The sequence below is a fragment of the Mastomys coucha genome, unplaced genomic scaffold, assembly GCF_008632895.1.
Source record: "Mastomys coucha isolate ucsf_1 unplaced genomic scaffold, UCSF_Mcou_1 pScaffold21, whole genome shotgun sequence".
NCBI lineage: Eukaryota > Metazoa > Chordata > Mammalia > Rodentia > Muridae > Mastomys > Mastomys coucha.
The window spans coordinates 150,024,156-150,046,886 of NW_022196904.1; the positions used below are offsets into that span (position 1 = coordinate 150,024,156).

Consider the following 22,731-nt stretch of genomic DNA (forward strand, 5'->3'; position numbering starts at 1 on the left):
TTTTTGGAGGGGAAACTGGGAAAGGAGAAATTCGCATGTAAATAAAGAAAATATCTAAAATTAAAAAATAAATAAATAAAAAAAAAAAGAAAGGAAAATTCTATACAATGGTACCTGCAGCTCTCTTTTGAATATGTCCATTTTGTTGTTGTTCATTCAACAATTCTTGGGTTGGAGTCTGGAGCAACATAAGTGACTGGCACTAGGTCTATATCTCCTGGAGTTCAAGGAGAAAGTGGACCTATAAAGCCATTGCATCACATTATGAGGTTTCCTATGAGGGAGATTTAGATGGTCCCACATTGTTATGTGGTAAAAAATACATGGGAGTTGAGCTGCTAACAACCTAAAGCTAATTTTAACCCATGGTATAGCTAATGATGATAGCTAATAGAGACCTAACAAGGCATTGAAAGAAATCTAAGCTTTCTTCCTTCCTTCCTTCCTTCCTTTCTTTTTTTCTTTCTTTCTTTCTTTCTTTCTTTCTTTCTTTCTTTCTTTCTTTCTTTTTTAAAGATTTATTTTATTTATTTTATGTGTATGAGTATGTGAGTACACTGTAGCTGTACAGATGGCCATGAGCGATCATGTGTGTGGCTGCTGGGAATTGAACTCAGGACCTCTGCCAGCCCCACTTGCTCCAGCGTAATTCATTGTAGTTGTCTTCAGACGCACCAGAAGAGGACATCTGATCTCTTTACGGGTTCTTGTGAGCCACCATGTAGTTGCTGGGATCCGAACTCAGGACCTTCGGAAGAGCAGTCAGTGCTCTTACCCGCTGAGCCATCTCGCCAGCCCCAAAATCTAAGCTTTCAATGAACAAACTTTCCAATAGCTCTGTGATGGAATGTTTTTCCAACTATTTATTTTTATGCTAGGATTGAACCCTGATGCTAAGCACTCACTCTAGCACTGAAGTTTGTACCCAGATGAGCTAGCATTTTTTGCACATGAGCAAACAGATATGAAAAAATTGAGTGCTTTGGTCAGAAAGTCTGATCACAGAGCTGTTATCTAGTCCTTGAAAAGAACAGGCTGAGGGGATGGAGGGCTTGAATCCCAGCACATACGTGATTACTCACAACTGTCCATGACTCCAGTTCCAGGACCCTCTTCTGGACTCTGGAGGCACCTGACACACCTGCAGTGTGCTTACATACATGTAGGCAAAACAGCCATATGCGAGAAAAATAGAAATAAATATTTTAGAAAAGGAATAGGTCAAGCTCAGCTTACTTAGTGTGTTTGTAGAAACTCCTAAGCTGGGGTCCATCTTCACTGCCAGTTACTTGTTTATTTATTTGTGTCCCTGTATTTGAACAGAGCACCTCGCTGTGCTACCCAGTCTAGTCTCAAACTCTTGGGACGAGGTGATCCTCCTACCTTAGCTTCTGAAGTAGTGGGAGCACTAATCGAATGCTATTGTAGCTGGTTTACAGCGCTCTTCACGAGCCAGTTGCACATGTGAGGTGTTATATCAGGCTTTACTTCTTTCCCTTTCGTTCCTTTCTACTTTTCTTAATATCAGAAATCTACAGAAGTCCCAGTGTTCAACATGGAGGCCTGTCCAAAGGACTTTTCAATTATTTAATAGATTCATACATTTCAAGATTCAGAGTGAGGAGGAGTTCTTTGAGGACATATTAATGCCTTTGTAACACTTTTGTTGCACTTCAGAAAAATTAGATATTTAATAAGTTTGTAGAATACTTCTAATAGGGATGGGGCTTAAGGATTCTAAATGATTATCATAACAAACACAGCGAGCTTATGTGCATTCAGTTTACTTTTAGTTCTGTGACTTTGGATTTTTCCAGATTTGTATTTTCAGTGGTTTCCCCAATTTGTTGAGTGCTACTTAATACATAAAAATAGTTGTAGACTGTGCAAAAGGGGTAGGAGGATAGACAGACTTAAGGTCATCCTGGCCTTCATTTGGGAAGCTTTGCTTAACTGGATATAGATGTTAAATGCACAAGATCCAACTGCCCTCTTCTCTCTTCTGATTAAGACCTAGACTCTGTCATCTTCGTTGTATTCAGTAGTAAACTCTCAGAATAAGTGCACTTAGAATAAGATTATATCCCTCCCATTCTGTTCTAGTTTGTATGGATGTCTAAATTTATATCCACACTTCTAATCTTAGGCCATACGGCATCATGATATTTCATGTGAGGGAGCTGGAGAGTTGGCTCAGTGTTAACAGGATTTGGTAGTCTTTCAGAAGATTTGGTTTCAGTTCTTAGAACCCACGTGGCGGTTCACTATTCTAGCTCCAGGGGATCTGATACCATCTTTTGGCTTCCTGCAGTAGCTAAGCATACATATAGTGCACATACACATCTGTAGGCAAAACATTTTTACACACCCAAAAATCTTAAAACAAATAAATAAAATAAATCAAAATATATTTTCATACTTTGACAAGGCCAAGCATATATGTTAGTTGGGTTCAATGGTAGTCCCCTAGTCCTCTGTTTCCAGACTTTGAATGCAGTTTCTAGAGGAGGTTGGCTATAACTTACATTCTGTAGAATGGAAGGCACTTTGTTAGAAGGAAGAGTGCATCTCAATTCCCCATGTAGGTTTTGTACCACGAAGTGATGCTGCTGTGTTCACAGACTAAAGAAATTGTCAAGATCACAACTGTCCCTTCATATGTTTTCCAGTCTTTTTGACACCTTAGCCACATTGGGATTTAATAAGTGATAAGTTTAAAGTATTGAGAGTATCATGTGGTAGGATTACGGCACAAGATATTGAAGTGAGTCTTAGCAGGTTTAAGGGAACATGAGTTACAGCTTTACAAAGATCTTGTTACTCAAAATGAGATTCTGTATGAATTAACTTTGTATTTTGTGTGACCATTTGACTATAGATACTCCTGAGTGCTGAGTGCTATTTTGGTTTGGTCTTGGCTGTGTGTGTGTGTATGTGTGTGTATGTGTATGCACACATGTGTGGTTGTGCATCGGTAGACAGAGACTGACATTGGTGTCTTCTTTTATTTCCAAGTTAGCTAGACTAGCTTTCTGTAAGCCCCAGGAATCTTCTTTTCTCTGCCTCCCAGAGCATGGATTACAGGTACATGCTATCACATCTGGCTTTTCTGCTGAGTGTTAGAGATCCGGACTCAGGGACTCATGCTTATACAACAAGCACTTTACTGACTGAGCCATATCTTCATCCCCTTGTCTTGCTATTTTAGTGACTATCATGATAGTTATGCCTATCTCACCTACCTAAATCATCATAACTATACCACACTCTCATTTTACTCAAACAAATCACAGGGTATGTTTTGTTCTGTTTCAGAAATCCTGGATCGAAGGGGTATTCTACAAGAGAGAATGTAACAAATTCATACCCAGCTCAAAAGACCCTCACAGGTACGTTTTTAAATTACATTCTTATTTTTTTTTTTTTTTAAAGCAACATTACATTGAGTGCTGTTTGAAGAAATTTGAAATATCTATTTTGGCGATATCTATGAAGTGAGGGTATTTATTCATTTCCATGCATTTCTTCCTTTACCCCATAAAAACATGCCATGGATGTTGTAGAAAACCTAGTAAGAGAAGGGACTTTGTTAGTTACCTCGCAACAGCTCCAGTGCCTATCACCAATATGTTCTTGTCAAAAGTCTATTTAAAGAAGCAACCAACTCAAAAGAGGAAAAGTTATATGTCCTAACAGCACTAGACTGCCGTGGATTCCATTCCATGTGGTTCTGCAGGTCAGTCCTCCACGTGGTTCCTCTTGGAGGCAGGGCAGGTGTTATAGGAGTACAAGGCTGTAACCCAAGTTTGGACAAATAATTTTTACTATGTCCATATTGAATATTCAAACTTATGTGACCATTCTTTATCCCATGTAAAGTAACCATGGGAAATGATGACTGTAGAGGATACATCAGGGACACTGCAGAGATCCAAGGAGTCGCCAGACTTAGTTACGTTTTCCTCAGGAGGCTTTGTGTGTATGTAGATTGTAGGCAGCAGGGCTGAATTAGAGAACTCTGAGTTCTGGACAACCCTATGGAAACTCTACTTGTAGGACAAAGGTCAGCAAGGCAGCTGGTGAGAAACAGGGGGAAAAAAGTCTATGGAAAATTCCCCAGGGTAATCAGGTTCACAAGGTTAGGACTGGATGTCATTGACCTGGTGGAAAAATTGATAGGGAAATAGAAGAGAAATATTTTAATTAGGGTAGCTAGTCTATTTTACATTCCTTTATGCTGTTGGCCTTATTATGTTCATTTAAAGTTTAGAAGTCATGAGTACATGGGGCGCATAGTAAGGTTCTTTGGCAAGGATTAAAATGTATTCTTTGCCTTTGTTAAACATTGACTAGTCCCACCCTCACTGAATTACCTATGGTTGGTAAGCCCTGTGATTGGAAATTCTCATTTCACCTGTTTATAAAATGTTTATAGGATGCCAAGGTAACACTGTTTTTCTCCCCCTCTTTCCATTCAGCTTTTATAGTGTCATGTGATGGGATCATAGGCATAGTTTAAAGCAGACTGAGGTCCAATCACTCCATTCACTTCACGTGAAACATCATCTTCATAATCTCCTTGGACCTCAGGAAAAGTGACAGAATGTGATGTGTGTAACCACACATCCTAAGATGCAAGGAGAACTTTGGATGTGGAAGAAAGCTCAGTGTTGAGGCATTCATTCCCTTAGTGTGCATGGGGCTCTATCATCAACTCCCCCCACCCCCCAGTTTCAGAGAAAAGATACATAATTATTTTAAGGTAGGGTCTCGGAATGCAGCTCCAGTTGGCCTTAAATTCATCATTGTCCTGCCTTAGCTTCCTGGGTGCTGGAACTACAGACACAAGCCAGTGTGCCTGGCTCCACTGACCATAAGTCTATGAAAGATCCAAGACTTTCTACATTTTATAGAGGAAAAAACCCATGTCTCTATGTTCATATGATTACAAAAAGTGTAATAGATGACTATGGCTATTTCTCTTACACAGTCCATTTTCTTGGGGTCTGGTAAAAGTCTCAAGAAGCTTGGCTTTCTGTGTTTTTGTCAGTATCATGGGTAGGAAATGGTGGCGTATTTCTCACTTCTTATCCTTATGACAAAATGGATTGAAGCAATTAGGGAAGGAAGCGTTTAGGGAGGAAGGATTGACTTTGACTTTCAACTTCAGAATGTCTTAGTACAACATGTAGGGTAGTCCACTCTGTCTCCTGTGTGTGTGGCAAGATCCTGTTTACATTGCTCAGACAAGAAAACAGGAACTGTGGTTGTAATGAGTGGTAAGTCATTACCTCCAAGGGCCTGCCATTAAGTGAAATACTTCTGCCAGCCAGGCCCTACCTCCTGAAGGCTGCAAGCCTACAAACAGTACTACAAGCCTTGGGCTGTAGGGCTGGAATTCAAACATTCAAAACATTAGCCTGGAGATGGGGTGGGCTCAGATTCATACAATGAAACTGGTAGTTCAGTATTTAGCACAAACAAAATTTTCTCTCTTTTACTAATATTTTTTAGCTCCCAATAAGATAACAAATCTAATAGGCTCGATTTTAACTTTTTTTTTAAAGACATCAAGGCTAGTACAGAAGTGAAGGCTAGAATGACAGATTCTAAGCAGCTTATAAGCAATATCTTTTTTTCCCTCTTGAAAACTAGTCTTTTAAAAATTATTTTACATTGAAAATATGATCATTGATAATTCAATGCTGGAGGTTTTTTGGAATTATAAAGAGAAAAACATTATTATTATTAGTTATATAATATATATTTATATGTTTACATATTATTAGTATATATTAGAAGTAATTATACATATTTTAAGTCCTGACTAATTTTACAAATTTAATAAAATACTCATCAAAATTTTGAAAGATTTCTCAAGAGATTTGAAATTTATATGGATGTATACGTGCTCAGAAAAGAAAAGCAATTTTAACCCTTCTTTTTTTTTTTGTCTGTCTGTATGTCTGTCTATCTATCTGTCTGTCTGTCTATTTACTTATTGAGTTATTTTGATACTAGAGATGGAACCTAGAACTTCACATACTCCCCAGCCAAGAAAGGTAGAATAGAATATTAAAGAAGACTGAAGCACAGAGGCCTTACCTTTGAGATGTAATGATGTGTAATGATGAGAACTGGATCTGGAGCTCTCTGGCAGAGCCTCGTACGTGTAAGGCCTGGCAACCATTCTTAGCACTGTGCTAAACAAATAAGTCTAAGTGAACCAAACCAAACCAAACCAAATTAAGCTAAACAAACAAAATCATCTAAAACAAAGTAAACCAAATCAAAGTAAGCCAACTAAACTAAGCAAAACCAAAGCAAATAAAATTAAACTAACCAACGCAACTAAGTCAAAACAAACTAACCAAGCCAGCTGAGTCAAACCAACGAAATCAAACCAACCAGACCAACTAAATCAAACCAAATGAATCAAACTAACTAAAACCTACCAAACTAAACCAAATCAAATGAATCAAATAAAACCAAACTAACCAACCAAACAAGTAAAAAGTACTACAACAAAACAGTGTTAATTAATGAAACAGAGTTGCATTAGGCAGGCATAGAGGTGGATCAGCAGCAGTATTTGATTTGATATGGTTAGGCATACACACAGATACACATACTCATGCATGCATACATGTGCATACACACACACACACACACACACACATACACACACACACCCACACCTGTATAGTAAGACTGTTTCTTGTAGCTCTGAATGGTCTTGTACTCAGTATGTCACAGAGCATGACATTGAACTTCTGATCTTCCTCATTCCACCTCTAGAGTGTAGGAATTATCCGTGCGTATACCCAGTTTATGAGGTACTGGGGTAGAGCCCAAGGCCTTGGGTGTGCTGGGCAAGCACTCTGTCGACTGACCTACATCACTGGTCCTGCTTTATGACTAAAATATTTTAAAATATGATTTCTTATTTGATTTTCTAGAGCTCTGTTATCTTCATTGTTTAGTAATTATAATAGCAATGGTAAAAACAACAACAATAATAATGATACCTACCTGTTATGGTTAATCATCATCTGCTTCAGTTTGACTGAATTAAGAATTACCTATTGAATTAATGAGGCACACCTCTGGGTGTGTTTATGAGAGTATTTCCCGAGACACTTAACCACCCAGAATGTGGTTGGTACATTTCCCAGAGGCTGGTCTCTGAATGAATAAAAGGAGAAAGGTTGAGCATTGTTGTTCCTCTTTCCTGACTACTGACACAGTGTGAGCAGCTGCCTCACACTCCCACCTTCATGACTGACCACGACGGACTGTATCCCCTCAAACTGTGAGCCAAAGTAAAGTCTTCCTTGCTTAAGTTGCTTTTATTAGGTATTTTGTCACAGCAGTGAGCAAAGTAACTAACGTACTACTTTCATTACATACACTGCAGTGCACCAGGTAGCATGAGCTACTTCAGATATATTAGCTAAGTTAAATTTTTTTTAGCACCTCATGGGGGTCATAAAGTGTTTAAAATTATTTTTAAATGTGAGAGCTGTGGCTTAGAAGAATCATTGAATCAATTGTACCAAAGTTCATGTTTTATTAATTTTATCATTGTTTCTACAGTATAATTATACACAGGGAATAGCATGGGAAGTAAATGATGCAAGAATATTTAGCAAATCCCAATTCTCAGACCATGGAAAATGATAAATATTTACTACTAAGCATTAAGTTTTTATCACATATATTAGTAAACTAACAGTAACTTTATTTCTTTGACTCAGATGCACTCCAGGCTGCCAAATCTGCCACAATTTAGTCAGGTGAGACTTTCTGAAAAAGCAGATTCCTTTTTGCTTTAAGGTAGTGTGTTGAAAAGTACTTGGGAGACTGTCTTCAGATCTCAAGAGCTCTTTTTAGAGGTTCTAGCCAGGGAGCTCAGCTCCTCATACATCTTAGAGCAGTCTTCTTTATCAGGGAATGCTGTCCTCTTCAATGGAGCGCACAGCTTTGGGTGAAGGACCCATGGAACAGTGAGGGGGCACATGGGCACCCATGGAACAGTGAGGGGGCACATGGGCACCCATGGACTGGCTGGATCAATAGAAACAGCTTTGCCGATTAATGGATGACAAATGTGTCCAGACTGCTCTTAGATATTTAAGGGACTCAGAGTAAGACATTTGTTAGTTTCCTTTACAAAGGATAGAAGTACAAAAGGTGTGTGTGTGTGTGTGTGTGTGTGTGTGTGTTCATTTTCATTCTCTTTTGACCTTCTTGAGCATGGTACTTGAAAATAATAGAAGTCCTGAGTGATTGAGACAGACAAACATCTTAAGATACTTGACAAGAACTTTTACTACCTAAAACATGTATTAAACATTACATTTTACTTTGCTATCACATTGTATTTGGATAAAATATAGCTCTGTGTTGGGCATGCATTGAGGTATTTGACAAATGAGTTATGCATGAATTTGCATAAAAGCAGGCAAAACACCCACACTGCACAACAGACTGAAGTACTGTACAAATTTTATCATATATTCTAAAGTGTGTGTCAGCAAGTTAATCCTTTTTGTCAGTAGAGCAAAATAAACCTTCCTTAATTTTGACTATATTCTGAAGTTTGTAAATTTAACCATTTTTAACTTTAACTTTTGAATTATTTGATTTTTATATTTTTAAATTTTGAAACAGTCTCGAAGTTTTGTTTACTTGCTTAATGTAGCCTGCAATTTCAAATTCTTTGGTCTTAGTCTCACCAGTAGCTGAGATTAGAGGTCTTCCTCATCACACTTGACTTACTAGCTTCTTTCTTATTTTTCAGACAGGGTCTTATACAGCCTAGGCTCTCCTTAAACTTTTTATTTAGATATTATTAAACTAGCTAAGGATAACCTTGAACTTCTGAGTCTCTCTTCTCCATCTTTGTAGTGCTGAAATTATTGGTGTAAACCACTGTTCCTAATTTTTGTGGTACTGGAGATCAAACCCAGGGCTTGTTTCATGCTAAGACATGTACTCTACCAATGTGTTAAGCCCTATAGTTGCATTCTTATTGATGAGTGCTTATGTTACATAGTCATTTCTAATATTTTATAATTATAAGTGGGAAAACAATGAAAAATTTGGTGCATTTATAATTCCACTTCTATCTTGACTAATATTTCTAGGTAGACTGGTATGAGCATGTAATATTATTTAAAAATGAATATACATATATGAGATTATAGTAGAGATTTCTGCCTTAGGTAGAGTGGCCTTCACAAGTTTTACTGTATATTACACCATTGAACATTTTGGGATATGAATCTACATATGTATATCTATACATATTTAGTTATTTACAAATTATATAAATATATACTGTATATTAATAAAGAGTTATAAAGTGAAGGGAAAAGATAGATGAAGAATACTGAACTACTTTAACAATAGTAAAAGCTTTGTTTCCATCACTCCAACTACTTTTATTTAAAAGGAGATAGAGTCACATCTGACGGCACCTTCTGTGGTCTAACTAACTAGGAGGCTGAGGCAGAAGAATTATTTCAGTCCAAAACTAGGAGTTCAAGACTAGCCTGAGCATTGTGGTGAGATTCCACCAAAAAACAAAAACAAAAACAAAAAAACCAAGCAAACAAACAAAACAACAGAGACAGGAGAAATAATGACTAATTATTCGTCACATGGCTGACAGACTGTTAAGAAGGGGAAGCAGGGACTGCAGAGATTGCTTACAGGGTAAAGATGCTTGCTGCCAAGGTTAGTGAACTGAACGTGAAGTTTTAAGTGTTATTAGTTGTGACCCCTACACACCAGTCTGAGAATTGGAAACATTGTACCAATTTTCTATCCTGAGTGACTTGTTTTCTGGAGTTTAGGTGTTACTGTGGACGGCTGATTCAAGAGCACCATGGGGTAGATCATTCCTGGAGCCTCTCAGCCACCGAGAGCCATGGAAATGAGCAGTGGTCTGTGGAGAAGCACACAGTGAAAAGCCCCACAGATACCTTTGGCACCATTAACTTCCAAGATGGAGAACACATCTACCACTCCAAGGTTTGCTGACAACCCTAACCAACCATCTCACTAGTTTCGAACAAAAGAGACCTTGCACGTGTACGCCTAAGGAGAGAGAGCCACATGGGTGTGACTTTATTGAAAAGGGATCCATGTCATTGATCTATTGTCCAATCTAGCTGGTCTTCTCTTAGGTATGAGAGGCATTGTCTGCATCCCAGGTACAGGACTAGGTTAAGATGGGCGAACAGATGATAACTTTAATACGTTACAGCAGCAGTAGGGACTGAGATGAGCTGAAGCTCCTGGGGCACTTAGGGGTTCTCTGCTTGCTAGTCCTTTGACATACACTGAGGGTGGTCACGTGACATATTAATAGAGTTCATCACTATTTTTCTTGTGAGGTGACTTCTGAAGTATGGAGTCCAGGTGAGGCTGTCCTACCCCTTCTTTAGCTTGGTGTGTCTAATAAGTTCTCAAAATTAGTTTTCTTGATACGACTTTAATACAGTTATGAGTTCATATCATCTCATTTAACTTTATAAATGTTTAGCTTGGCACCTTTTAAAATTGTAGGGTAAGTTTATCAGTGGTTTTCTCTTGTGCTGTTTATGTGGCCAGCAAGGTGAAGACTCATCCTACCTGTGCATTTACAGGCAAAGTGGAGTCAAGTAGTGCTTGTAAAATGGAATCTCTCAGGGCAAGGTGTAGCCTGTAACATGATAGTTTCACATGGAATGTGGTGGCTTTGGGCAGGGCACAGCAGCTGGATTTTAACAGCAGTCTGGAAGAAGTAGGGGACAGGGACAAGGTTAACTATCCTTGCAGGGTACACCCCGATGACCTTACATCTTCCCACTAGGCGCCACCTTCTACAGCTTCTACCATCTCCCATTACTGACTCAGGCTGGTCAGTAGGCCTTTAACAATGTGCTTTTGGGTAAGCTGCAGATCCAAATTGTAGCATACAGTGTTAATAGGTCCACTTTCCCTTGGGCATTCTCTTCTGCGAACATTTATTACCTGCTGTTTTCTGAGTAGCTCATTTCCCAAGTAGAACAACCTCAGGAATGCTGAGTGCCAGCCATGTTCTGCAGGCAACTATCAGAATGTTGCACTTAAACAGAAGGTTCTCTTCATAAAGTCGTAGTGCAGTTCTAGAGGAATCTACACGTAGAGCTACTCAGCCTCTTGTGTTTGACTATGCATGCCTGTTTCTGTTTTAGGGTAGAAAAATCCCCCTCACTTTCCAGTCCCCCTTGGAGTCTGATTCTTAGAAAGCCCTGCGTGCAATTTTTCTTCAAGTTTTGTTCTCCTTCCTTTTGTTGTTTTTGTCTAGGATATTTATTTATTTACTTATTTATTTATTTGTGTGAGTGTGTGAGTGTGTGATGTGTGTGTGTGTGTGTGTGTGTCTATGAAGTGTATTACACATGTGGGGTTACTGGTGGAGGCCAGAAGAGGGCCTTGGGTACCCTGGGGCTGGAGTTACAGGTTGTTGTAAGCCTGTTGTAACCCTACTGTGGGCTAAGAACTGAACTTGAATCCTCTGGAAGAACAGCAAGCACTCCTTACCTCAGAGCCACTTCTCTCTTTGTCCTCTCTCTGTCTGTCTGTCTGTTTGATTGTTTGTCTTTCTCTCGTTATTGTTTGTTGCAGTATTGGGGGTAGAACCCAAGACGTCTTATGTGCAAGCCCAGGGCTATATTATCGTATTGTTTATTCTTAACTAACTTCATCTACACCTTTTTCTGTGCATTCATTCATTACTTACTGTGTGCCTGTAAACCCCCTATAGTCCAAAGAAAATAGGTTTGCTCTATTAACACTTTGGTATTGTGTATGGTGTGGGAATAGGAGATAAATATACAGGCCTTGCAGAGGTGGAGGTTGCTATGAGAATAGAACCCAAGTTCTTTGAGGGAAAGTGAAAACTTCTATGAAAGGACACAGCATGCAAGGAGAAAGGCATTCAAAAGTGGAGGAAACCAACTCACATATTTAGCTTGAGATCTGAAGGTGAACAAGGTGAATGGCTCCAATGAAGCAGCAATGGTTGGCATGTTCAAAGGTCAAAGAGTACTCAGGAAAATTGGAAATATAGCTAGACATGTCTGCTGACCATGCTAAAATTTGTTTGTTTTGTATGTGTGAAGATGTTTTGCCTGCATGTGTGTTTGCATCTCATGTGTGCCTGGTGCTCATGGAGGTCAGAAGAGAGCATCAGATCTCCTGGAACTGGTGTTGCAGATGGTTGTAACTCTAGGAATTGAGAACTTGCATCGTCTGGAAGAGCAGGCAGTGGCCGTAACTTCCAAGCCATCTCTTCAGCCCCTACAATTAGTTTGTTTTACACTCAGATTTTGGCTGTCCTTATTTTATAGTGTTGTTTACAGGAGTGCATTTTTCTACATGTCTCAGCAAGGTATGGCTGCCCAGGCTTCCTCTATCCTTCAGGTTCATGTTGAGCAGGACCAAATCTTGAGAGAAACTACCTTATGTTTTCCTTTACTATAGTTCCCTTCCCAGAATCCCTCTCACCTTATTCTACAAAGAATTTGAGAGAACCTGCCTATTAGGTTCTGCCTGGGGAAATGAGCTACTTACAAAAGAAATAGAAGTGTTCTGTTGGAAGAGGCCAGTGCTAATAGCTTGGCTCTTCAGTGATGTCTATCCAAACAGCAGTATCTTATAACATGGGAAAGATTAGGGGTGAAGACAGGCTTACCTGAGAGAGGAGCTGGGGCATAGGAACCTGGGCTGCTCCTTTGCCCTCATCCACTGCTCTCAGCAACAGAATCATCTAGTCAGGGTCTGCCTGTGTTGGTTCTACTACTGTAATGTTCTGTGAAGTCTGGAAGTTCAGTGGCATCTCTCATATGTGGGATCCTGATCAACCTTCTATTCTTCTTGTTACATATGTGTTATTATAGCTGTTGGTCAGAAATTATAATATTTTAATTATGAAATGAAGTGGCCCTATAGTAGCAACTTCCAAAATGAGTAGTAAACTGCTTTAAGTTGTTATCATCATTTTAGAGGTCATTGTGGTAATTTATACTTGTTTGTATGGAAAGTTCCACCCATGGTTTCTTTTGACATAGTCCTGGAATTCATGGTTTCCTAACGCCAGCCTTTCTTTTCATAACACTGGCTTATTCCTGCTTGTTGGTTGGCATTCTGTTTGAAGAAAGCAAATTCACTTCACTGTTCAGAACTAAAGTGGCTTGTAGCCAGTCATGCCTGGTAACATCAGGCCAGCTGCAGTGAATCAGTGTCTCTCTCAGGTGACTTTACTGATTGTTTTTTTTGACTTGTACTCTCAAAGATGAGTGCAGTTATTTTGTTTTTTCATTCGCATGTTATTTTTTTATTTTTATTTTTTTACTTATTCATTTTACATTCTGCTCACAGCCCCCATCCTGGTCACCCTCTCCCATAATCCTTCTCCCCTGCCTCCTTCTTCTCTGAGTGGGTAAGGACTCTCTGGGTATCTCCCATATCAAGTCTCTGTGGTACTGGGCACATATTCTCCCACTGAGGCCAGCCCAGTTAGAAGAACATGTCCCACTGACAGGGAATAACTTTTGGGATAGCCCTTCACTCCAGTTGTTTAGAACCCACATGAAGACCAAGCTGCACATCTGCTATATATGTACACGGAGGCCTAGATCCAGCCCATGTGTGCTCTTTGGTTGGTCGTTCAGTTTCTGAGAGCCGCAAGGGTCCAGGTTAGTTGACTCTGTTGGTTTCCTGTGGAGTTCCTATCCCTTTCAGGACCCACAATCCTTCCTCCTATTCTTCCATAAGAGTCCCCAAGCTCCATCCACTGTTTGGCTTTAGGTGCCTGCATCTGTCTGAGTCAGCTGCTGAGTGGAGACTCTCAGAGGGCATTCATGCTAGGCTCCTGTTGAGTGCAGTTATTTTGAAAGGAAAAAAATTCTCAGAGGAGTAATCATATGCAAAGAATGATTATATGCAAAGAAATGATTGGTGGATAGTCTAAAAGAACAATATATATGTTCATGCTCCTAAATTTTTAAAAATTTTCATATGTATGAAAAGGACCAAGGAAATATAAATATGTGGCACTTATAAAGAGTCACATTTCATCTGCTTTGTAAAGCTCCCTCCAAATAAATGCACCTATGCAGTATTTTTCCCCCCTCACTTCCAGTCTTCTGAAGAAGTGTGGAGACCAAATTTCCAGCTGGAGGAAGCTTCCTGTAGTGATTTATAATTCCCAGAAGGAAGTTTGAGGGAGTGTGGAACCACTAAAAGCAAATATTTCCATTAAGTGAAGTTAAACTTTAGAGAGGCCCTGGATACATCTGGCCAGGCTATGGCTACCTTAGTGGGCCTCCTGTGTGTTCATTGTCTCTACTGACTAGCATGCTTCCCTGTGTTCTGTTCTCGGGTCTGTGCTGCCCTTTCAGTACATTAGAACTTCTTGGGATACAAAATCAGATCATCTGTTGCACTTAATGTTGAAAGAGTGGAATATGGAACTGCCAAAGCTTGTGATCTCCGTCCATGGGGGTCTCCAGAACTTCAAGATATCCTCCAAGCTCAAAGACACCTTCAGCCAAGGTCTGGTCAAAGCTGCAGAGACCACAGGAGCATGGATAATTACAGAAGGCATAAACTCAGGTAAAGCTCACACCCGATTCTCTTGTTCTCTCCTTCCCCTTTCTAACTGTGAGTCAGGTAGCTTGATATCAAATCGCTGTTATACAACACTCACAGGAGGTATGGCGATATTAGGGAGAAAGACAAACAACAGTAAACCAAAACACCCACCCCAACATAGTGGCCCCTGAACCTCATGCTTTTACATCAGAGGTAATCTGTAGGCTGTTTTACTGGTACATTGGAGAATACTAGATTGCTCATTGTGTCCAGCAGTGCATGGAACATCCTAGCAAGACAAGAGTAGTTAGTATCTAGTGTTAGAATTGGTCAAAGAAGATGAGAACTACTCAGCTCCTTGTTCATTAGTAAGAAGTAGAGAGGTTAAGAGATGAGAGAGATAGCCGGGAAGCCCACATCCATTTCTATTGTGTTTAGAGCCTACTTTAAAAATGATGTTTTACATATGATTGTCTATTTGTGTATGTCAGAGTCATTGTTTAAGCATGATCTGTGAGCTCAAATCCAATTATACTCTGGTTTCATAGGAGTATCCAAGCATGTGGGGGATGCCCTAAAAGCCCATTCCTCTATGGCTTTGAGGAAAATCTGGACAGTTGGAATCCCTCCTTGGGGTGTCATTGAGAATCAGAGAGAGCTTGTTGGAAAAGATGTGAGTAGACAATCCTTTACACCAGACGGAAATAAACATGTATCTCAATTGCTCACTTTACAATGTACCCAAATGTCTGATAAGACATCTCAAATGAAATAAATCCCAAACCATCGTCTGTCTTCCTGCTACATCTGGCACCCTATCTCATAAAATGCCCGTTCCATCTCACAACTGCCAAATCCAAAAAGCTTGTACTAAGCCTAGAGGGATCACTTTGTATTATGTTTTGAACCTGACCTGTCAATCAACTCTTAGCTCCACTTTCAGAATACTTCCAGACTGACTTTTTCCCCCTCCAGTGTCATTGCGGCAGATGCAAGTGGCCATGTTTTGACATCCAAATGCTTGTATGAGTCCTTCTTTCTCTCACTCTTGTCAACTTGCTCCAACACAATAGCTGAATAATTGCTGTAAGATATAGATTGGGCCATGCTCTTTGTCAATTCTTCAGTAGGTCCATCCTTCACCCAGCCAATGTATAGAGCCTTGCAGTGTTTGCACTGAGTACAGTGAGTCCATCCTTCACCTAGCCAATGTATAGAGCCTTGCAGTGTTTGCAGTGAGTACAGTGGGTCCATCCTTCACCCAGCCAATGTATAGAGCCTTGCAGTGTTTTGCACTGAGTACAGTGAGTCCATCCTTCACCTAGCCAATGTATAGAGCCTTGCACTGTTTTGCACTGAGTACAGTGAGTCCATCCTTCACCCAGCCAATGTATAGAGCCTTGTAGTGTTTTTCACTGAGTACAGTGGGTCCATCCTTCACCCAGCCAATGTATAGAGCCTTGCAGTATTTTGCACTGAGTACAGTACACTGTTTAGTTGGTCCCATCTAGTTCTCTTGCCCCAGCTTATACTCTGTTCTGCTTCATTCATAGCTGTGTTTTGATTGTGTGTGTGCATGTGTATGTGTATGTGCATGTGTGTGTACATGTATGTGCACATATATATGTAGACTTATGTGGAGGCCAGAACACAACATTGGTATTATTCCTCAGGTGCCCTACCCCCACCCCCATTTTTTCTTTTGAGATAGCACCTCATGTGGGCTAAGCAGGCCAGCCAGAGAACCCCAGGGATCTGCCAACTTTGTTTTCCCAGTGCTGGCAATACAAACATATTCCACCAAGCTTGGCTTTTCCCCCCACCTCCCGTGACCTGCTGGCTTTTTTTTTCTCCCCCATCCCTGGGGATTGAATTCAGGTACTAGTACACTCTTTGTCATCTGACCCATCTGTATCTGTCCCTGTTGGAAGGGAATGGACGGAACCTACTGAGACATTGCCAGAGTCCCTATCTATTTCTAAACTGTAACGACAGAATCTTACACCACAAATCTGGTATTTGTTGTTTGATTATTTAACAGTTATTTTCTCAAGTTGAAGTAGACATGGCCATAGTTTATTTTTACTTTTATTTGGAAAATCGCACATATTAGACAGCAGCGAGGTTAGAATCATGAGCTCTTGTGTGTCATTCCCCAGTTTAAGCAGCTAATAATTTGTTGTCTGGTTTTGTTTCATGTATTATTTTATCCATTTCCAAATAACAGTGCTCATTATTTTGAAGCAAATTCCAGACATCAAATCATTATATTGGCAAAATGAGTATTCTTAAATTTCTCGTTTTTAGTCAACTCACGAATTAATAGGACTTTTCCACAGGACTCACCCACACATCCTCCCATCTCTTCTTTCTAGTCTCCTTTCCCAATTCTAGCTTAACCCTTTCCACCCCAGCATCTCCTCCCTCTACTTGGATATCACACGTGTTCTAGATCACTCCCGTGCCATCCATGCCTTGCCCACCTCAGGTCCCTTTTCTTGATCTTTGCCTCTATAGACATCCACCCCAGCTTAAACAAGACATCTAAAAATTGAAGCTGTGCATAAATCAAAGCCAAAGTTGGACATCTTTTATTTCATACTTTCTATTACAACTCTTAAAATATTTGCTTATATGACCTGTGCATAAATTTATCAGATTTCCTGCTTTCAGTAGTATGGAATATAATATTCATGGTATTGTAGTAAATAGATGACAATGCCCATCGTCTTTTTGTTCTTCTCTTATACACTGCATCCTGGGCAGAGTTATCCCTCACTCTGCATCTCAGGGTTCCTCCCAGTCTATCTTAAAATAGAGGGTTTTTTGTTTGTTTTTGTTGTGTTTTTAGTCCAAACTCCTTCCAAATCTAGTATGACCACATGCAGAAAACAGTTTGATAGTTAATATGTGATCTGGGTACTATTGATAAAGTTATTACTATTACCACCACTACCACCACCACACACGCACGCATGAAAACACACACACACACACACACACAGTCCATAGATGTCAAAAAGGCTTTGATGTCACATTTCTGTCTTTTATCCTTTGTTTCCTTTGGAATATGTGAAAAAATAGTGCTAAATGCTATTCAGAAGTACACAAGAATAAGTTTTGGATAGCGGTGTAGTCTATGGACTGGTACCTATCCTTGAACTATATATTAGTGGTCAGAAACAAGGGGAGTATTTAGAACCTTTTTAGGAATATGCCTACCCAGACATCAAAAACCATGGTTATGTGCTTATCCTGCTGAACTGGGCAGGATATGTATGGGTATTGTTGATTTTGTATCTTTCATGTACTGTGAAGTGAATATTGATGTAGGGCCTTATTTGATCTTTAAGAAATGGGGTCTTTTTAGAAAATATAAGCTTGTTGAGAAACACTGTCCTGAATTATAAGTGATACTTTTAATCTAGAAAAGTCCTCCATTAGTGTACAGGGATGGGGTTTAGAATTGGGGAGGTCTGGGTAGAGACTTTGGGCTCTGACACCCTCATGTCCTTGCTGTCTCTCAGGTAGTGTGTATGTACCAGACGTTGAGTAACCCACTCAGCAAGCTCACCACACTCAACTGTATGCACTCTCACTTCATCCTGTGTGATGATGGGACTGTGGGCAAGTATGGAAATGAAGAGAAGCTCAGGCGGAACCTGGAGAAGCATCTCTCAATGCAGAAGATACACACCTGTAAGTTCCGTCAGAGCTCAGCATCTGGCTGGGGGCTTGCTAGTGAACAAGGTGCCTCCTTATCATCTGCTCAGGGTGGACAGACCTAAGTAATAACTGTCTTAGAATAGCCACAGTATCCAACAGAGGCTAGCCAAAGGATAGAAGAAAGCAGGATATACATTGATACAGAATTGTTGATAACAATAAGACAGAGGAAGTAATCTTTGGGGGACAGGATAGTCAGAAGTTTCACTAGGAATGAAACTTTAGCAAGAGAATGTAGGGCCAGATAGAGAAAGGGGATTGGGGGAACTTTCATGTGTAAATGGGAATAATTAAAGGGCAATAAGGAGATGAACCTGAGAGGAATATGCATCTAAGCTCTGATTGTCAAAGAAGAGTGCAATTTCATGCATGGGCCCAGTGACTTTAGGTAGGGAAGGGGTTAAAATTGGAAATAAGGGTACAGGTTAAAACCAGATAGGGCTTTAGAAATAAGGGCAAATAAGGCTTATGCTATGTGCTATGCTCAAACAACTGCTTTAAGTGGGTCCTGTGTTGTACGGATCTTTCATAAGATATCTGTACCTTTCAGTGGGCTCAAGTTCTTTGCATTCTTTGGGTATTGGCTGGAATAATAAATTCCTTTAGTTTTTGTTCTTGTTCCTATGAGGCAGCAGGAAGTGTGAGACATAGACAACTCTGTTTTTACTGTCTGTGACTTTGGGCAATAGAGTTAACACCTGCTAAGCTTTTAAACTTTTTAAGTGTGAGGATTTGTCTTTACCTTTAACTATTGCTGCAAAAACTGAGAAAAATGTGTTCAATATTGCCTGTTGCTGTCATGAAATACTCTGACAGCAGCAACTTCAGGAGGATAGAGCTTGATCTCTCTTTCAGTTCGAGGAGATGGTCCACCATGGTGGGGTTGTCAAAGCAGCAGCTGCTTGAAGCAACTGGTTACATCACACCCACAATGAGGAAGCAGAGAGAAATGAGAGCATGCTAGCACCCAGCTTGTTTTCTCCACTTTATACAGTCCAGGATGCTCTTCTTAGAGCATAGTCCTGCTAACATTCATGATGCGTCTTCCCATATCAATACATGCAATCAAGATAATCTCCCATAGGCAGTCCTAGAGGGCCATCTCCCAGATCCTTTCTAGTTGTCAATTCACACTGACCGTGTTAATAGCATTGGGTACATAGTATATCTTTAATCAATGTCTGTTTCTTTCTTCCTTCCTCCTCTCTCTTGGTACAGTTGTATGGAAATTCTTGTGTACTGATGCCTGATCTTCATACCTGGTGTGTCCATGAGGGATTACATATTTCTATTTCCTATTCATATAGTTTGACAGAATGAAGATATGTAACTATTGATTATTTAATTCTAAAAAATCAAAATGCCTTTGAAATTGCTGACAAGCCTACATTAGCAAAAAATAAAATAAAATGAAATAAAATAATAAATGAAATATAATGGCTCACATTAGAATTGATGTAGGAATCCCTGGCCTCTGGACATTGATAATGGAATGGGACCAATGGTAGTTGCTTGTTAGCCATTGTCATTGTGCCTGTGCCTGTCAGGGCAGGAAGCATAGGTTCTGGGCCCCTGATCTCCTGGTAATTTTACTGTGGTCTCCACAGAGGAAAGGATTGTTTCCCAAGATGATTGTTTAGGAGCTGCTAACTTAGAGAACCATGGTCTTCCTGATAATTGTTTTTTTGGCAGTGTTGTCCTGTGTTTATTTACCATCTTTTCTCCAAGCATACAAAAAATTAAACACACAGATATATGTGGTTACACAGTTTACAGAATTTGATCATCTGTCTGTCTGTCTCCTGCTATGCTTCCCCTCCCCCCCTTTTATGCATTCCTCTCTCCATGAACTATTTCCATGAGAAAGGTTCTCCCATATAGCTCAGGCTGGACTCCCTTTTTTTTTTTTTTTTTTTTCCAAATTTCTAGCCCTTTATTTTTTTAAATGTAGTATCTTTATTGATTGTCTAGGGATCTTACATAATGCACCCTGATAGAAGTCATGGAGGAGATGGAGAGGATGGATGTAGGAGAAGTGGAAGGCCTTCTTCATTTTTATTGACAGGCAGGCAGTAACCAACAGCTCTCTAATGAGGTTTCCTAGTGCTAGACGTTTTATTTTATTTCATTTTAATTTTTAAAAATTAAACTAATAAAATTTATTTTAAAATATACAACTAAGTATTGAAATTTTAAGTCATCAAAATAATTTATAATAGTTAAATGCCTCTTAAGTATACATGATGTCTTCTGAAGCTAAAAGTAATATGCACTCAACCAGTTTTTAAAATCTATTTGGAACATTAAACATGATAGAAGTAGAAAAAAACTCTTATAAAGGAACTCTATGAAAGGAATTTGTGACAGGTTCCTGGATTACACAGAAACTGTTCCATCTCCAGGGGAGAATATGCAATGTAACGGTGGCTTCATAGAATGAATTGGGTAGAGTTCCTTCTGTTTCTATTTTGTGGAATAGTTTGAAGAGTATTGGTATTAGGTCTTCTTTGAAGGTCTGATAGAAATCTCTACTAAACCCATCTGGTCCTGGGCTTTTTTTTTGGTTGGGAGACTTTTTAAATGACTTCTTTAGGGGTTATGGGACTGTTTAGATGGTTTATCTGATCCTGATTTCACTTAGGTATTTGGTATCTGTCTAGAAAATTCTCCATTTCATTCAGATTTTCCAGTTTTGTTGAGTATAGGCTTTTGTAGTAGGATCTGATGACTTTTTTGAATTTCCTCAGTTTCTATTGTTATATCTCCCTTTTCATTTCTGATTTTATTAATTTGGATACTGTTTCTGTGCCCTCTTGTTAGCCTGGCTAAGGGTTCATCTATCTTGTCGATTTTCTCAAAGAACCAGCTCATGGTTTTGTTGATTCTTTGTATAGTTCTTTCTGTTTCTACTTGGTTGATTTCAGCCCTGAGTTTGATTATTTCCTGCTGTCTACTCCTCTTGGGTGTATTTGCTTCTTTTTGTTCTAGAGCTTTCAGGTGTGCTGTTAAGCTGCTAGTGTAAGCTCTTTCCAGTTTCTTTTTGGAGGCACACAGAGCTATAAGTTTTCCTCTTACCACTGCTTTCATTGTGTCCCATAAGTTTTGGTATGATGTGTCTTCATTTTCATTAAATTCTAAAAAATCTTTAATTTCTTTCTTTATTTCTTCCTCGACCAATTTCTCATTTAGTAGAGTGTTGTTCAGTTTCCATGTGTATGTGGGGTTCCTGTTGTTTTGTTGCTATTGAAGACCAGCCTCAGTCCGTGGTGATCTGACAGGAATCTACATGGGATTATTTCAATCTTCTTATATCTCTTGAGGCCTGTTTTGTGACCGATTGCATGGTCAGTTTTGGAGACGGTTCCATGAGGTGCTAAGAAGAAGGTATATTCTTTTGTTTTAGCGTGAAATATTCTATAGATATCTGTTAAATTCATTTGATCCATAACTTCTGTTAGTTTCAATGTGTCTCTGTTTAGTTTGTGTTTCCATGATCTGTCCATTGATGATAATGGGGTGTTGAAGTCTCCCACTTTTTATTGTGTGAGGTGCAATGTGTACTTTGAGCTTTAACAAAGTTTCTTTTATGAATGTGGGTGCCCTTGCATTTGGAGCATAGATGTTCAGAATTGAAAGTTCTTCTTGGTAGATTTTTTTTCTTTGATGAATATGAAGTGTCCTTCTTTATTTTTTTGATAACTTTTGGTTGAAAGTTGATTTTATTTGATATTAGAATGGCTACTCCAGCTTGTACCTTGGGGCCATTTGCTTGGAATATTGTTTTCAAAGCCCTTTATTCTGAAGTAATGTCTGTCTTTGACACTGAGGTGTATTTCCTGTATGCAGCAAAATGCTGGGTCTTGTTTACATATCCAGTCTGTTATTCTATGTCTTTTTTTATTAGGGAATTGAGTCTGTTGATGTTAAGAGATATTGAGGAATAGTGATTGTTGCTTCCTGTTATTTTTGATATTATTTTTATGTTTGTTTGGCTATCTTCTGGGTTTTTTGAAAGTAGATTATTTTCTTGCCTTTTCTAGGGTGTAGTTTCCATCCTTGTATTGGTGTTTTCTGTCTATTATCCCTTGTAATGCTTGATTTGTGGAAAGATATTGTGTAAATTTATTTTTATCATGGAACATCTTGATTTTTATATCTATGGTAATTGAGAATTTTGTTGGGTATAGTAGCCTGGGCAGACATTTCTGTTCTCTTAGGGTCTGTATAACATCTGCCCAGGATTTTCTAGCTTTCATAGTCTCTGGTGAGAAGTCTGATGTAATTCTGATAAGTCTGCCTTTATATGTTACTTGACCTTTTACCCTTACTGCTTTTAACATTTTTTTCTTTTTTTTCTTTTTCTTTTTTTTTTTTTTT

General features: G+C 39.2%; 1 protein-coding gene across 1 annotated transcript in view; it reads left to right on the forward strand.

Annotated features, from left to right (window-relative positions):
* Trpm6 (transient receptor potential cation channel subfamily M member 6) overlaps positions 1 to 22,731 on the forward strand; it is a 147,730-nt gene that overhangs the window by 20,808 nt on the left and 104,191 nt on the right. Inside the window, exons 2-7 of the mRNA XM_031389892.1 lie at positions 3,316 to 3,389; positions 7,758 to 7,796; positions 9,861 to 10,038; positions 14,436 to 14,649; positions 15,177 to 15,301; positions 18,156 to 18,327. Of these exons, the coding sequence (XP_031245752.1) occupies positions 3,316 to 3,389; positions 7,758 to 7,796; positions 9,861 to 10,038; positions 14,436 to 14,649; positions 15,177 to 15,301; positions 18,156 to 18,327 (802 nt within the window). The remainder of the gene's footprint in view (positions 1 to 3,315; positions 3,390 to 7,757; positions 7,797 to 9,860; positions 10,039 to 14,435; positions 14,650 to 15,176; positions 15,302 to 18,155; positions 18,328 to 22,731) is intronic.